The following is a 17403-nucleotide window of genomic DNA, read 5'->3' on the forward strand; positions in this document are numbered from 1 at the left end:
GTCCCCTGAAAATGTGTCTTTAAAATGTTAAAACTTTGGGGCGCCTGGGTGGCTCAGTCGGTTGAACGTCCAACTTCGGCTCAGGTCATGATCTCACAAATCATGAGTTCGAGCCACGCATCGGGCTCTGTGCTGACAACTCAGAGCCTGGAGCCTGCTTCAAATTCTGTGTCTCCCTCTCTCTGCCCCTCCCCTGCTCATGCTCTGTCTCTCTCTCTCTCCCTCTCAAAAATAATTAAACATTAAAAAATTTTTTTTATTTTTTAGGAAATAAAAGATCCAAGAGTACTAGTAAAATAATTCACCCTAAGGGAACCACATAACCTCAGCATTACTTTGCTCCAGGGCATAAACAAGACATCAATGACTTAAGGGCTTTAGATACTAATTGGCTGAAAACAAAATGGGAAGGAAAGAAAGAGTGGTTTTTATTAGGTCATTTTTTGTCCTACACTAATGTGACTACAAACAATTAAGACAGGATAAAAATAAATCTAGCTAATGTGAATGCATATGAAGTGAAAACTCATCTAATGTGAACTTGATGATTTCTAAGAAAATAATATATTGAGATTCACAATTTCAGTCTTTCTCTATTAAACTATTAGGTTTATATGTTAAATACTTAGAAATTTTTGATCCGTATACTCTTTGCTTGTTAAAGAACTAGGATTTAAAGGGTGATGTACAAGATGAAAGTGAGTGCTTACCACCTTTTTAATAAATTCAAAGAAAGTAGCTAAATCCAACAATTTAACAGGCCCTTAACTAGAACAAACCCGCTTACCCAGAATAAGGCCCATTGTGATAATTTCCCAGGAACATGCTTAGTGTTAAATACATGCGATAATCTAATAAATTAACTTTTTCTTAGTAATATGCAACATTTGCTTCAAGTCTTTATATTCAGAAAATGGCCAAAACAGGGTATCTTATACTAAGCATAATGCTTATGATACAAATGATCATCACAAGGTAACATTTATTTTGCTACTGATTCTAACATTTCCATCATTGAACACTCTTATAAGATTTAAAGTATCTCAAGATGAGAAGTACCTGGCTATTTTTTTTTAATAGGACTGAAGTACCATCATCAACTTCAAATTCTCCATAGTCTTTTAGACACCGCACCTGAAAAGAAAAACTGATGTTTTATCGAAATTATTTTTAATATGTAGTAACCATAAAGTCACTTTCTGTTTGTTTCTTCTCTGTGTACATGGGCCTAGCATTCCTTACTGTGGTCCTCTAGAGATGCCAAATGTCCTGTTTGGATGGGGAGGAAGAAGAATGGCAGATATCCAAATGTATGTGTATGTCTGTGCTGCAACCAAGAAAACCCAGGGAGCTGCAGAGGGAATACAACATCATGTATTGTGTTGCCTCTGCAAATCCTGAAAAATCAAAGTACGTATCTACAAAGAAAAGAAAATGTTTTAGATTGACTCCAACTTGCCTCTTATAGGTTCTTCCAAAAATATAACAATATCTGAGAATAGGACATAGGTAAGTCTCCAAAATGTTTTAAAGAGATTCTTCCAATCTCCTTCAATATGAAGATTCTTTCCCAGGAATAGGTAGAAGTACACCATGAAAGAACAGATGCAGAATCACATCCTAAGTATCAGGAGAGACTCTTGGTCAGAAGGTGGGAGAGTAAAGCAGCCTTTTGAAAACCATGTGTGCAACTGCCAAGATCACCAACTGACTCCAATTCTCAGTGTTGCAACAGGACACCAGGACCACAGTTTTCCTCTCCCATGAGCACTCAGGACTGGAGTTTGTGCTACTGAGTTCTCACATTGCTATGAATGAAGCCAACCCCAACAGCAAGTTCCAGTCTTCTACTTTTCCAGGATAATTTCATGCCCTGATTCCTCTGGAATCTTACTTACCATGACTCCCAAAGGTATTTTACTTAGTTCAAGAAATACTATTTAAGAAAAATCCCTACCACCACTACCACCTTTTTGCTTCTTTAGACTTTTATTATGGAAAATCTCGAACATATTCAAAAGTAAAAATACTAATACAATGAAACTCCATCAACTGGCATCAACAATTATCAAGATGTGGCCAAACTTATTCCCTCACCTACTTCTGGATTATTTTGAAGCAAATCCTGGATACCATTTCATCTATAAATATTTTAGTATCTATTTCTACAAAATAAGATTCTTTTTGTGTATTTATAATTTGTTAGAGGTTTATTAATTTTATCTTGTTCACAAAGAATTAGCTTTTGGTTTCACTGAAAAATTTTTCACTTTTTATTTTAATTCCAGTTAGTTAATATACAATGTTGTATTAGTTTCAGGTATAAGATTCTTTTTAAAAAGCATAATCTCGATACTGTTATCACATCTTATTAATAATTTTAAAAAAAATGTTTATTTATTTTGAGAGAATGAAAAGCTCAGACACACATGTGCATGCATGCAAGTGGGGGAGGGGCAGAGAGAGAGAGGGAGAGAGAATTCTAAGCAGGATCCACCCCACAAAGAGTGAGATCATGACCTCAGCCGAGATCAAAGAGTCAGATGGTTAACCAACTGATCCACCTAGGTGCCCATTAATAATTTTCATATCATGAACTATCCAGTTAGTACCCAAATTTCCCCATTTGTCTCATGAACTTTTTTAAAGCTGCCATGTTCAAATCAGAATCCAACAAAAGCTACACATTACATGTTTCTAACAAGTCTCCACATCTTTTAATCTATACAGTTATTCCCCTTTTCCTTCCTCCCCTTGGCAATTTATTTGTTAAAGTAACTGGGTAGTTTGTTTAGTAGTTTCCCAAAAGCTAGATTTTGTTGTGGATCTTTGTGGGGTCACTTAACATGTTCCTCTATCCCTGAATTTCCTCTAAACTGGAAGTTAGGTCTAGAGGCTGGATCAGATCAGGTTTGATTTTCTGGCAAATGATGTTATTAAGCTCTTCTTCTAAGACCTCATGAAGCACAAAACATCTGGTTGTTCCTTTCTGGATGTTAAGATTGATCAAGCAGGTGTAGGTATTACCTGTACTCATCCATATTCATCATTATCATCTCTACTAACTTTCACCTACCAGTTTTAGAAGCTATTTGCCTCCACATGTTAAGGCTACAAAATGGCATCAATGTAGTTCTTTTATTTCTGCTGTATTAGCCAGAATTCTTCCATGAAGAAGAAATTCCCCAGGGCACCTGGCTGACTCAGTCAGTAGAGCATGCAACTCTTGATCTTGGGGTTGTAAGTTTGAGCTCCATGTTAGGTGCAGAGATTATTTTTTTTTTAATTTTTTCAATTTATAAATGTTTATTTTTGAGAGAGACACAGCATGAGCAGGGGAGGGGCAGAGAAAGAGGGAAACACAGAATCCGAAGCAGGCTCCAGGCTCTGAGCTGTAAGCACAGAGACCAACGCGGGGCTTGAACTCACAAACCATGAGATCATGATCTGAGCTGAAGTTGGACACTTAACCAACTGAGCCACCCAGGCACTCCGGGTGTAGAGATTACTTAAAAAATAAACAGAAAGAGGGGCGCCTGGGTGGCTCAGTCGGTTAAGCCTCCGACTTCAGCTCAGGTCACGATCTCGTGGTCCGTGAGTTCGAGCCCCGCGTCGGGCTCTGGGCTGATGGCTCAGAGCCTGGAGCCTGCTTCCGATTCTGTGTCTCCCTCTCTCTCTGCCCCTCCCCCGTTCATGCTCTGTCTCTCTCTGTCTCAAAAATAAATAAAACGTTAAAAAAAATTAAAAAAAAATAAACAGAAAGAAAGGAAAGAAATGAAGGAAAGGAAGGAAAGGAAGGAAAGGAAAGGAAAGGAAAGAAAGAAAAAGGAAGGAAGGAAGGAAGGAAGGAAGGAAGAAAGAAAAAGAAAAGAAAAAGAAAGAAAAAAAAAGAAAGAAAAGGAAGAAAAGAATTTCCCTTGTAAACAATTTGGCTATTTGGCTACCTTGAGACAGAACTCAGGGTACAGTAAAGGCTGATAGAGATGGTTGATCCCATTCTTTTATTTAGCACTTTTCTTTTTTTCTTTTTTAATATTTACTTATTTTTGAAAGAAAGAAACACAGAACAAGGGGCAGAGAGAGAGGGAGACATAGAATCTGAAGCAGGCTCCAGACTCTGAGTTGTCACCATAGAGCCCGATGTGGGGCTCAAACCCATAAACAGAGAGATCATGACTTTAGCCAAAGTCAGATGATTAACCAACTGAGCCACCCAGATGCCCCTATTTACCACTTTTCAAAATGACTTGCATCCCTCATATTCTCTAACGGGAACCAAAAAGATTTTATTTTTTTTAACTGTTGTTATTTGATACCATTATGCATTCATGCTTCTCACATAACTGATGTGATGCAATTCACTGAAGTTAATCATTTTGAGGCTCAGATTATTCCTTCTTTGTCCAATGAGAGATCCTTCAAATCAGCTCCCATGGTTTTAGCACTCCGCTTGCAGTCCTTGATACACTCTGCTTTCTACAAAGACAAGGAATTCCATATGCAGCTTGTGCTTTTACTTAAGACCCTGGAATCAGCCTTTCCCACCTTCCTCCCCCTTGGCCCCACCACCATTAAATCTGGTTTCCTTTAGTGGAAAATGGCATTTGGACTCCAGAACTTGGATGTTCTTGGCACTGGGTTGGTTGTTGTCCGTAGATCTTTCCGGTGGACTAAGAAACATTTTTTTAAAAAGAGAGATAATTCCCTATGAGTCCATGCTGATATTTTGAACTGCAGTTTGGGAATACAAAATTTTCACTTAATTTTTTCATTTTAATATTTGAATCTATTTTTTCTTATTTTGAAAATCTTCTCTTTGACCTCAGCTGCAGCAATTTCTTGCTTGACACGTCACTGAAGTCAAGGGTAATAAAGCAAAAACGAACTACTGGGATCACATCAAGATAAAAAGCTTCTGAACTGCAAAGGAAACAATCAACAAAACTAAAAGACAATCAACAGAATGGGAGAAGGTATTTGCAAATGACATATTGGATAAAGGGTTATTATCCAAAATCTATAAACAACTTAACCAAACTCAACACGTGAAAAACAAATGATCCAGTGAAGAAATGGGCAGAAGACATGAATAGACACTTTTCCAAAGAAGATATCCAGATGGCTAACAGATACATGAAAAGATGCTCAACATCACCTATTATCAGGGAAATACAAATCAAAACCACAGAGATACCACCTCACACCGGTCAGAGTGGCTAAAATTAACAACTCAGGAAACAACAGATGCTGGTGAGGATGTGGAGAAACGGGAACCCTCTTGCACTGTTGGTGGGAATGCAAACTGGTGCAGCCACTCTGGAAAACAGTCTGGAGGTTCCTCAAAAAATTTAAAATAGAACTACACTATGACCCAGCAATAGCACTACTAGGAATTTATCCAAAGGATACAGCAGTGCTGATCCATAGGGGCACATGTACCCCAATGTTTACAGCAGTGCTTTCAACAATAGTCAAATTATGGAAAGAGCCCAAATATTCATCAATTGATGAATGGATAAAGAAGATGTGAATAAAGAAGATAAAGAATGGATAAAGAAGATTTATATATATAATGGACTACTACTTGACAATGAGAAAGAATGAAATCCTGCCATCTGCAACAATGTGAATGGAACTAGAGGGTACTATGCTAAGTGAAATAAGTCAGTCAGAGAAAGACGGATATCATATGTTTTCACTCATATGTGGAACTTGAGAAACTTACCAGAAGACTATGGGAGTAAGGAAGGGGGAAAAATAGTTTCAGAGAGGGAGGCAAACCATAAGAGATTCTTAAATACAGAGAACAAACTGAGAGTTGAGGGAGAGGGTGGGGGAGAGGGGAAAATGGGTGATGGGCATTGAGGAGGCCATGAGTTGGGATGAGCACTGGGTGTTGTATGTAAGTGATGAATAATGGGAATCTACCCCCAAAACCAAGAGCATACTATGTACACTGTATGTTAGTTAACTTGACAAAAAATTACATTAAACATAAAATAAAATAAAATAAAATAAAATAAAATAAAATAAAATAAAATAAAATAAAATAAAACAAAATAAAATAACAAAATAACATAAAATAAGAAAAGAAAAGAAAAAAGGAAAAAGAAAATCTTGGCTACTGGTGACATTACTTTTTTGCTTGATTTGTCAATATATAAAATGTTTCAAAAGAACAGTAATGACATTACTAATAATATGATTACTATACTAAAAACAGTTTAAAATTTCTTTGCAATTCTTTTCATCTTTTAAAAAAATTTTTTTAATTTTTATTTTTGAGAGAGAGAGAGAGAGAGAACGAGCAGGGGAGGGGCAGAGAGAGAAGGAGACACAGGATTCAAAGCAGATTCCAGGCTCCGAGCTGTCAGCACAGAGCCTGATGTGGGGCTCGAACCCACGAACCACGAGATCATGACCTGAGCTGAAGTTGGACACTTAACCAACTGAGCCACCCAGGCACCCCCATTTTTTAAATAATGTTAAAAAAATTTTTTTTAAATGTTCTTTTCATCTTTTTTTAAGTTTATTTATTTTTGAGAGAGAAAATGCACATGCACTCACATGTGCCATGCAGCAAAGGGGCAGAGAGAGAGGGAGACAGAGAATCAGAAGCAGGCTCTGTGCTATCAGTACAGAACCCAATGCAGAGCTCAAACTTGTGTACTGTGAGATCATGACCTGAGCCAAAGTCCAAAGCTTAACTGACTGAGCCACCCAGGCACCCCTGTAATTCTTTTCATCCTCAGAACACATCCATTGGGGGTGTGGGTGCCTGGGTGACTGAGTCAATTGGTTAAGCGTTCAACTCTTGATTCTGGCTCAGGTCATGATCTCACGGTTCATGAGATAGAGCCCTGCATCAGGTTCTGTGCTGGCAACATGGAGCCTGCTTAAGACTCTCTCTCAAAATAAATAAATAAGCTTAAGAAAAAAAAAAAAAAAAAAACACTAAAATAATTCCTGTTTGACTAATCTACCAACTTGAAACACAGGTTCATTTTTGTTCTGCTTTCAAAATCTGTAGGTTGGTTTTCTACTTTAATTTTTTAATATGTAAAATATATACATGTTTCCAAAGTTAACACTGTGTAAATAGGTATGTTCAGAAAATTTTCAAAAAAAGAAAAGAAAAGAAAACAATTTTCACTATTCTATCCTATTCCCGCCATCCCCCTACAGGTAACATTTTTGGTTTGGATGTATGTTTCTTTCTGTTTCAAGTTAAGTTAATAAATATTCATACATACCCCTCATTTTAGATAAAAGTCAGCACAATTTATTCATTAAAGAAAAACCCACTTTAAAAGGTATTCTTACTTCTATATATAGGCTTTTCGGAGGTTTCATATCTTGTGTGATGTCCAAACCTCCATCTCCTCCCAGTGACCTCATATAAGTAGCAAGGGACTTTTTATAATGATTGAACCACTCCATCTGCAAACACAGAGATGATCATTTGACAAAATTAGAAGAAAGAAACTTGCAAAAACTGTATACTCATCCTTTTATAAATAGCACCTTTCCCCACATGGATCATTACTGACCATTCATTCATTTAAACTACAAGTATTGCTTGCTGTGAACCAGGCCCTGTTCTGGGTATTTAGGATGGATCATTTACCAAGTGAACAAAAATCTCCATTCTCACAGAATTTATATGCCAGCATACTTAAACACAGACCAGAAGCAGAACCATGAAAAATATACCATTTCAGAATTATGATCTCTCCAAATTGTATTGATGGTTTTTCTGAAAACCATAAAACCCTGCTGAGAAAAACACCCAAGTATTTATCACTGATGAGTGGATAAGGTATGTATATCTGTACAATGGAATATTATTTAGCCACACATCAGAATAGAGTTCTGATAATGTCAGTAACATAGATAATCTTAAAAACATGCTAACTGAAAGGCACAAAAGGCCACGTATTACATAATTCCACCTATATGAAAAACCCATAGTAGTCAAATCTATAAAGAGAGAAAGTAGATTAGTAATCTCCAGGGGCTGGGAAGAGAGGAGAAAACATGAAATAACTGATAATGGATACACAGTTTCTTTTGGGGGTGATGAAAATGTCTTGGAATAAGATGTTGTTAGTAGATGCACAACTCTGAATATACTAAAAAACACTGAATTGGATACTTTAAAAGAGTACATTTTATGCATGTAAATTTTGCCTCAGTAAATCTGTTAATTTTTTTCATTGTTGAAACATATTACAGACCTAAATATATGGAGGGATTACCACATTCACAATTCAGTATTATAATATCAACTCATCTATGTATTCAATTCAATCTCAATCAAAATCTCATTTAACAAAAAATAGAACCTGACAAATTGAGTCTAAAATTTACATGGAAATTCAAAGGGCCCAAAACAGTTGAGACAATTGAAAAAGAAGAACAAGATGGGTATGCTTGCTCAACTTATAAAGGTACAATACAGAACTGGCATAAGGACAAATAAATTAAAAGAACACAAGGGAAAGTCTCCTATCCTAAATCCCCAGATATACTGATACTCAATTTATGAAAAAAAGTGGTACCATGCACAGAGCAATGGGGAAAGGAGGTCCTCCTTTCCAATTAAATGGTGCTGGATCATCTCAATATCCATATCCAAAATGCAAGCTGACTTTTAACATTATATACAAAAACCAATGCCACTACTGTAGATGTCCTTGTGAAAGGTAAAACAACATAGCTCTTAAGAAACTACACAGAAAAACACCTTCATAACCCTCATTAGAAAGTGTGTGTGTATGTATGTGGGTACACATGCATGCAACCTCAGGTTCAATAATGCACCTGAATGACTCACAAAGCTCTAGAAAGCACTACACTTACAATCACAATTTTACCACAGCGAGAGGGATAATAATCAGAACCAGCCAAAGGAAGACACACAGAGTGAGGTCTGGGAGGGTACTAGAGGGGCCAAGGGCAGGTCACCCCAAAATGGGCCACTTTGGCATGAAGACTATTTTGAGTTAAAAAGTAGATTCAGGGGTGCCTGGATGGCTCAGTAGATTAAGCGTCCAGACTTCAGCTCAGGTCATGATCTCACAGTTCGTGAGTTCAAGCCCGGTGTCGAGCTCTGTACTGACAGCTCAGAGCCTGGAGCCTGTTTCAGATTTGGTTTCCCTTTCTCTTTGTCCCTCCCCTATTCATGCTACGTCTCTCTCTCAAAAATAAACATTAAAATTTTTTTTCAAAAAAATAAATAAATAAACCAGCATATTCAGGAAAAGCTCTTTACCTCCCCTACAACTGCCTTAAAAAAATTTAGATAGAGGACCTGCTCTAGGAAGAGAGCTACCACCATAGACAACTATATTATGCTATGGACAAGGTATGGTAGACAAGGAAGAACCTAGCAAGGACAGTTTGATGCAAGTCCTCTCTTTGTTTCATTGTTTCTGTGGGCCCAACAAAGATCTGTTTACCAAATATCTGCTCTTTTTCATTCTTCCTAAGGATTACTTACATTCTTTCCCTTTGAAGTCCTAAACCCCTAACTCTTAGGGTGCCTGGTTGGCTCAGCCAGTAGAGCATGTGTCTGTTGATCTGAGTCTTGAGTTCAAGACCCATGCTGAGTATACACCTTACTTTAAGAAAAAACAAAAACAAAACATGTATACCTCATTTTGCCTCACTATCTTTGGAATTTCCATGTCTGTGTGGATTCCCAGTATGTATGAAGTTAAATTTGATTTTTCTCCTGTGTTAAATTCGACTCTTAGTCTGGCTAGGACCTTGAAGAGAACAGGACATTCTTATTCCCTGACAGTAAGCAAACATGAAGCTCTAGGGTCCTCTCCCTATAGAATCATGACACATCATACTCTTGGCACAATGATGTGTAACAGTACACACAAAGCACTATCGACCAGGGAGGCTCACACAAGCTTTGGTGTCCAGAATTTTTACTGGGGTTTCATCACACACGCACCATTGCTTGAATCACTATCCATGTGACTGAGCGCCATCTCTAACTCCCCTCTCCTCTCTGGAAGTTGGACTGACATTAAGAGATTCAAAGTCTCAAACCAAAGAAGATAGCAGGAACCCCTGAATTTATAGCCATTTAGTCACAAGGGAGAGTGGCCCTGGGAACACCCAAAACCTGTGGCAGGTGTCTGCAGAGGGCAGTCTTAGCCCATCAAGTTCAGTCTAACTCTACATAGTGTCAGAAGCTACTGCAAACCTGCTACAGGTAAGTACTACCATCCTCATTTTGTAAATGAGGGAATTCAGGCATAGAGAGAACTCAAGTAACTTGCCCAAGATTAGATAGTGACAAGGACAATGTCTGAACCTAGGTTTACTTGACTCTAGTCCTGTGTCCTTAAATACTGGGCTAGCTCTGTGCCTTAGTGACTGGACAAATGAAGAGTATTCATGTTGACTAGGAAAGGGCATGCGCACATGCACACATACACACTCATCTAAATAATAATGCCAGTTTTTAATCCTACTGATGCATCACTAATAAGTAACATAATGGGACCCTTTACTTTGTCAATAACAGAAGTTTCCACATAGCACTTAGAATTACTCCTAAATTCTTATCACAGTATATACCAAATAAATACAAGCCAAAAATTGCTGAAAAACAGATGTTAAACACAAAGAGAAATACTGTAAATACTTTCACAGGACAATGCCAGAACCAGCATTTTCCAGATCAGAAACGAGAACAACAGTGCTAACTTACTTCTTCAGCAGACATGTGAAACCGTAAAGCATTTGGCAAGACGCTGCCATACTCCCACCTGAGTGCTCTGATCCGAAGCAGTCGATCATACCTAGGACAAGAAGGTATGAGACCACATAACTATAAGAAGACACCTTTGGGACAACAGGGATACACAAATATGGACAGGACAGGTGTGGTGAAGGCTTCTTCATTTCTCAATGTTTGCGAACGGTACAGTGGTCATGTGAAAAAAGATCCAAAAAGGACCTTATTTCTTAGAGATGCATACTAAAATATTCAGTGGTAAAAGGCCATGATGTTCTACATTAATTTAGCACAGAAAAATAAAACAAGATGAAGCAAATATGGCAAAATGTTAAAAATTGTTAAACTTAGATGATGGCTCCCTGGAGGGGGGGGGAGGTTTATAATATTCTTCATAATATTCTAGTTTTATGAAAACTGCATTTTTCATGATTAAAAAAATCATAATGGAAAAAAGATAAGTATTTAGAATGCTTGCCCAGGAAAAACAAATGTAAGAATTTCTGTTATCCTTTCAAAATGGTTAATTAGGAAACCACATGCAAAATCCTCCATTGTTTCCTGCCACTCCAAGCAAAAACTGAGAAGCTTACAGGTATGCTACAGCACAGCGTCGATTTCTTAACAAGGAACAGTGTCGAAATTTGATGGTTGGTATCAAATCACTTTGTCCACCTGATTTCACTTCATTCCTGGGAAGAACATTTAAAGAAAAGAACATTAAAAAAGAAAAAGAAGAAGAAAAGAATGAATATGTATTTTTAGCTAAGTAAAATTTTCAAAGCCAACTGACAAAGGACTTCCATGTTTGTTTTTGCCCATTTATATAATCAACAGTTAATGTAACCAAATAGTACCTGCCTCCACATCAGAGCTTTTATTATGTTAAAAGATAAAAAAGCCAAAAGCTAACTAATTTACTTAAGATCACGCTATTAGCATTTCATTTAACCATTTGGTATTTTGCATTTTTGCATACTGATTAATCTCAATTGTTTTCAAAAGACATAGTGTTAACTCACCTTTTGGAATTCCTTTATCATGCTAGTATAAGAGACAAGCCTAACATCATGGTTTAAGATTATGGTCTTTTATCATGTTTTTATTTTAAAAGGAACTACTCTTCCAAATCCTTGGAATAAAGTGAGCTAAAACGGAGTCAAAATGGTCCTTCACTCATCCCACAAATATTTATTGATCTTCAACTACATGCATGTCCTATACTTCAGTGTTCTTCACAGAGAGGGAAAAATTTTGGTTTTACCCTATAAAATGTACATCTCCTTAGATATTAACTAAGTATCACATTTAAAAACCAGATTAATTAATGGGCACAGAGTTTCAGTATTACAGGATGAAGGGTTATGAGGATGAATGGTGCAGATAGCTGTGTAACATTATGCACGTATTTAATACTATTGAATATGCACTAAAATGATTAAGATGACAAATTTGTTATTTGTATTTTACCGTAAAAAAATAGGAAAAAAAACAAAAATAAAAACAAAACAAGAGGGAAGTATATAATAAATTAAGAGGGAAGTATGTAGCAATTCAGACCTTCCTAAAGAAGGAAAAAAATGTCTCATACACAACCTAACCTCACACCTAAAGGAGATGGAAAAAGAACAACAAATAAAACCCAAAACTAGCAGAAGAGAAATAATAAAGATTAGAGCAGAAATCAACGATATCAAAATAAAAAAGCCAGTAGAACAGATCAATGAAACCAGCAGCTGGTTCTTTGAAAGAATTAACAAAATTGATAAACCCATAGCTAGATTTATTAAAAAGAAAAAGGATTCAAGTAAATCATGAATGAAAAGAGGAGAGATGACAACCAACACTGCAGAAATACAATCATTAATAAGAGAATATTATGAACAATTATATGCCAACGAATTGGGCAATCTGGAAAAAACGGGTAAATTCCTAGAAACATATAAACTACCAAAACTGAAAACAGGAAGAAATAGAAAATTTGAACAGACCCATACCCAGTAAAGAAATTGAATCCAACAAACAAGAGTCCAGGGCCGGATGGCTTTCCAGGGGAACTCTACCAAACATTTAATGAAGAGTTAACACCTATTCTCTTGAAACTGTTCCAAAAAATAGAAATGGAAGGAAAACTTCCAAATTCATTCTATGAAGCCAGCATTACACTGATTCCAAAACCAAAGACTCCATTAAAAAGGAGAACTACTGACCAATTTCCCTGATGAACATGGATGCAAAAATTCTCAACAAGATACTAGCAAACTGAATCCAACAATACATTAAAATAATTATTCACCACCATCAAGTGGGGTTTATTCCTGGGCTGCAGGACTGGTTAAAGATCCCCAAAATAATCAACGTGGTACAGTACATTAATAAAAGAAAGGATAAGAACCACATGATTCTCTCAATAGGTACAGAAAAAGCATTTCACAAAATACAGCATCGTTCCTTGATAAAAACGCTCACAAAACCCTCTTTAGGGACAAAGGGATCATGCCTCAAGTTCATAATGGCCATATACAAAAGACCCACAGCTAACATCATCCTCAACGGGGAAAAACAGAGCTTTCCTCCTAAGGTCAGGAATATGACAGGGATGTACACTCTCACCACTGTTGTTCAACAAAGTGTTGGAAGGCCTAGCCTCAGCAATCAGACAGCACAAAGAAGTCAAACTTTCAGTCTTCACAGATGACATGATACTGTACGTGGAAAACCTCCACCAAAAAACTGCTAGAACTGATACATGAATTCAGCAAAGTCTTAGGATATAAAATTAACGTACGAAAATCAGTTGCATTTCTATACACCAATAATGAAGCAGCAGAAAGAGGAATCGAGGAATCAATCTCATTTTAAATTGCCCCCAAAACCTTAAAATACCTAGGAATAAACCTAACCAAAGAGGTAAAAGATCTGTACACTGAAAATTATAGACAGATTATGAAAGAAACTGAAGAAGACATAAAGAAATGGAAAAACATTCCATGCTTATGGTTTGGAAGAACAAATATTGTTAAAATGTCAATACTACCCAAAGCAATTTGCATATTCAATGCAATCCCTATCAAAACAACACCAGCATTCTTCACAGAGCTAGAACAAACAATCCTAAAATTTGTATGGAACCAGAAAAGACCTCAAATAGCCAAAGTAATGTTGAAAAAGAAAACCAAAGCTGGATGTTTCACAATTCCGGACTTCAAGCTGTATTACAAAGCTATAATCATCAATACAGCATGGCACTGGCACAAAAACAGACACTCGGATCAAGGGAATAGAATAGAGAACCCAGAGATGGACCCACAAATGTATGGCTAACTAATCTTCAACAAAGCAGGAAAGACTATCCAGTGGAAAAAAGACAGTCTCTTCAGCAAATGGTGTTGGGAAAACTGGACAGTGACATGCACACAAATGAACTGGACCACTTTCTTACATCATACACAAAAATAAACTCAAAATGATGAAAGATCTAAACGTAAGATAGGAAACCATCAAAATCCTAGAGGAAAAAACAGGCAACAATCTCTTTGACCTTGGGAGCAGGAACTTCTTACTAGACATGTCTCTGGAGACAAGGGAAACAAAAGCAAAAATGACCTATCGGGACCTCATCAAGATGAAAATCTTCTGCACAGCAAAGTAAATAATTAACAAAACTAAAAGGTAACTGACAGAATGGGAGAAGATATTTGCAAATGACATATCAGATAAACGGTTAGTACCCAAAATGTATAAAGAACATATCAAACTAGGGGCGCCTGGGTGGCTCAGTCAGTGAAGCATCTGATTCTCAGTTTCAGCTCCGGTCATGATCTTATGTTTTGTGAGTCGAGCCCTGCATCGGGCTCCAAGCTGACAGTGAGGGGCCTGCTTGGGATTCTCTCTCTCCCTCTCTCTCTGCCCCTCCCTTGCTCACTCTGTCTCTCTCAAAATGAATAAACGTAAAAAAATTTTTTTTTAATTAAAGAAAAAAATAAAGAACATATCAAATTCAACACCCAAAAAACAAATAACCCAGTGAAGAAATGGGCAGAAGACACAAATAGACACTTTTCCAAAGAAGACATCCAGATGGCAAACAGACACCTGAAAAGATGCTCAACATCATTCATCATCAGGGAAATGAAAATCAAAACCACAATGAGGTGCCACCTCACACCTGTCAGAATGGCTAAAATGAACAATCAGGAAACAACAGATGTTGGTGAGGATGCAGAGAAATAGGAACACTTTTGCACTGCTGGTGGGAATGCAAACAGGTACAGCCATTCTGGACAACAGCAGGGAGGTTCCTTAAAAAAATTAAAAACAGAACTACCCTACAACCCCACAATTGCACCCTTGTATTTAAAAGGGAACATCAACAAGGTTTATAGCAGCACTATCTACAATAGCCAAATTATGGAAAGAACCCAAATGTCTACTGACTGATGAATGTATAAAGAAGACATGGTGTATATATACACAATGGAATATTTCTCAGCAATCAAAAGGAATGAAGTCTTGCCACTTGCAACATTGTGGATGGAACTGGAGTGTATTATGCTAAGTGAAAAAAGTCAGTCAGAGAAAGATAAAAATCGTATGATTTCACTCAAATGTGGAATTTAAGAAACAAAACAGATGAAAATACAGGAAGGGAAGGAAAACTAAGATAAAAAGAGAGAGGGAGGCAAACCATAAGAGACTCTTAAATACAGAGAACAAACTGAGGGTTGCTGAAGGGGTGCTGGGTGGGGGGATGGGCTAAATGGGTGAAGGGCATTAAGGAGGGCACTTGTTGGGATGACCACTGGGTTTTACATGTAAGTGATGAACCACTAAATTCTACTCCTGAAACCATTAAAAAATAATAAAAAACAAAAACCTAATTAAAAAATAAAATAAAATATCAATCTCATCAAAACTTACACATCAGACTGGTTTTGTTCATACAAAGCTTTCATCTCTTCCAGAACTTGCCTGAGTCCATCCTCCTAGAACATATAAAATGGCATTAATACACATCCATTAATTCCTCTACTAAGTCTATAGCAATATTTCATCTACCCTATATTTATCTTTGATTTATACTAAATCTTATCAAAAAGCAGTAATCCTTCATACCTCTAGGATTGGCTCTAACAAGTGTCAGTGACGATGAGGAGAAATTGGAACCCTCAAGCACTGCAGATAGGAATGTAAAGTGGTAGAGCCCTATGGAAAACAATCTGATTGTTCCTCAAAAAGTTATTTACTTATTTTTTTGTGAGAGACAGGGTGCAAGAGCAAGGGACAGAAAGAGGGAGAGAGACAGAGAATCCTCCAAGGGTCAAAGACAGAGAGAGACGTGGGGCTCACCCAGTGAGGGGCTCATGTTCACCCAAAGCAGGGCTTGAGCTCACCTGATGCTGGGCTTGAACTCATGAACTGTGAGATCATGACCTGAGCAGAAGTCAGATGCTTAACTGAGTCACCCAGGCACCGTCCTCAAAACATTTAACATATAATTACCATATTATCCAACAAGTATTCAAGAGAACTGAAAACATATGTTCATTCAAAACCTTGTACATAAATGTTCAGAACAGCACTTTTTTTTTTTTTTTTTTTGGAGAGAGCATGCACATGCACAAGCAGGGAAGGGGCAGAGGGAGAGGGAGAGAGAGAATCTTAAGCAGTCTCCACGCTCAGCACGGAGCCTGACACAGAGCTTGATCTCTCGACTGTGAGATCATGACCTGAGTCAAAATTAAGAGTCAGATGCTTAACTGACTGAGCCACCCAGGTGCCCCCAGAGCAGCATTATTTATGGCAGCTACAAAATGGAAACACCCGAATATCCATTAACTGATGATATGCCAAATATGGTATATTCACTCAATGGAATGTTATTTGGCCATCAAAAGGAATGACAGTGAATCCACACCAAAAAAACCAGTGGTTGACTAAAGCTGCTACAAAAGCTATAGGTAGTAGGTGGTAGGTAGCTACAAAAGGGAAAAGGGAACCCTGAGGATGACAGAAATTTTGACTGTAGCACTGGTTACATGGATATATATACTAGTAAAACTAAAAAATGTGCTAAATTTGTACTTTGTTGTATACAAATTACACTTTGATGAAACTAATGACAAAAAAACAACAGTCCTACAAAGCAATAAGGTATGATAAAAGTATGTAAATAACTTTTTTAAAAAATGTTTTATTTGATGTTTATTTTTGAAGGAGAGAGGCAGAGCATGAGTGGGGGAAGTGCAGAGAGAGAGGGAAACAATCTGAAGCAGGCTGCAGGCTCTGAGCTGTCAGCACAGAGCCCGACGTGGGGCTCGAACCCACAAACTGTGAGATCGTGACCTGAGCTGAAGTTGGATGCTTAACCGACTGAGCCACTCAGGCGCCCCTAAATAACTTTTTATTTATAAAAATATTTAACATAAATAATATAGAAATATTTACAGAATATTCCTTTTATCAGCAAATAGTATTTTCAGGAATACCTGAAAACTCCTGTATAATCAATAGATCTGCAGGTATACAAAAGACAAGTGTGAAATAATTTTGTGAAAATACACACACGCTTTCAAATTTAGATTTTTTAATCTATAGTGAAAACTGCACTATTTTGTGTTCCCACCTCAGGCTGGAAGTCCAAG

At 37.2% G+C, this 17403-nt stretch overlaps 1 protein-coding gene across 4 annotated transcripts in view; it reads right to left on the reverse strand.

The window, feature by feature from the left end:
• The window catches only part of GINS1 (GINS complex subunit 1), a 28621-nt gene that overhangs the window by 2714 nt on the left and 8504 nt on the right, over positions 1-17403 (reverse strand). For 3 of the 4 annotated variants that reach the window (XR_009603428.3, XR_009603413.3, XM_060610549.3), the window contains exons 2-6: positions 15680-15744; positions 11353-11451; positions 10733-10823; positions 7324-7440; positions 1060-1134 (exon numbers count right to left, since the gene is read on the reverse strand). Coding sequence is in view for 2 of the 4 variants with exons in the window: in XM_060610549.3 (XP_060466532.2) it covers positions 1060-1134; positions 7324-7440; positions 10733-10823; positions 11353-11451; positions 15680-15744 (447 nt within the window). In the remaining 2 variants the exon portion in view is untranslated. Of the gene's footprint in view, positions 1-1059; positions 1135-4344; positions 4477-7323; positions 7441-10732; positions 10824-11352; positions 11452-15679; positions 15745-17403 lie in introns of those variants that run through there. The other variant, XM_060610553.3, reaches the window with a different exon arrangement.

Source organism: Panthera onca, chromosome A3, assembly GCF_046562875.1.
Source record: "Panthera onca isolate mPanOnc1 chromosome A3, mPanOnc1 haplotype 2, whole genome shotgun sequence".
Taxonomy (NCBI): Eukaryota; Metazoa; Chordata; class Mammalia; order Carnivora; family Felidae; genus Panthera; species Panthera onca.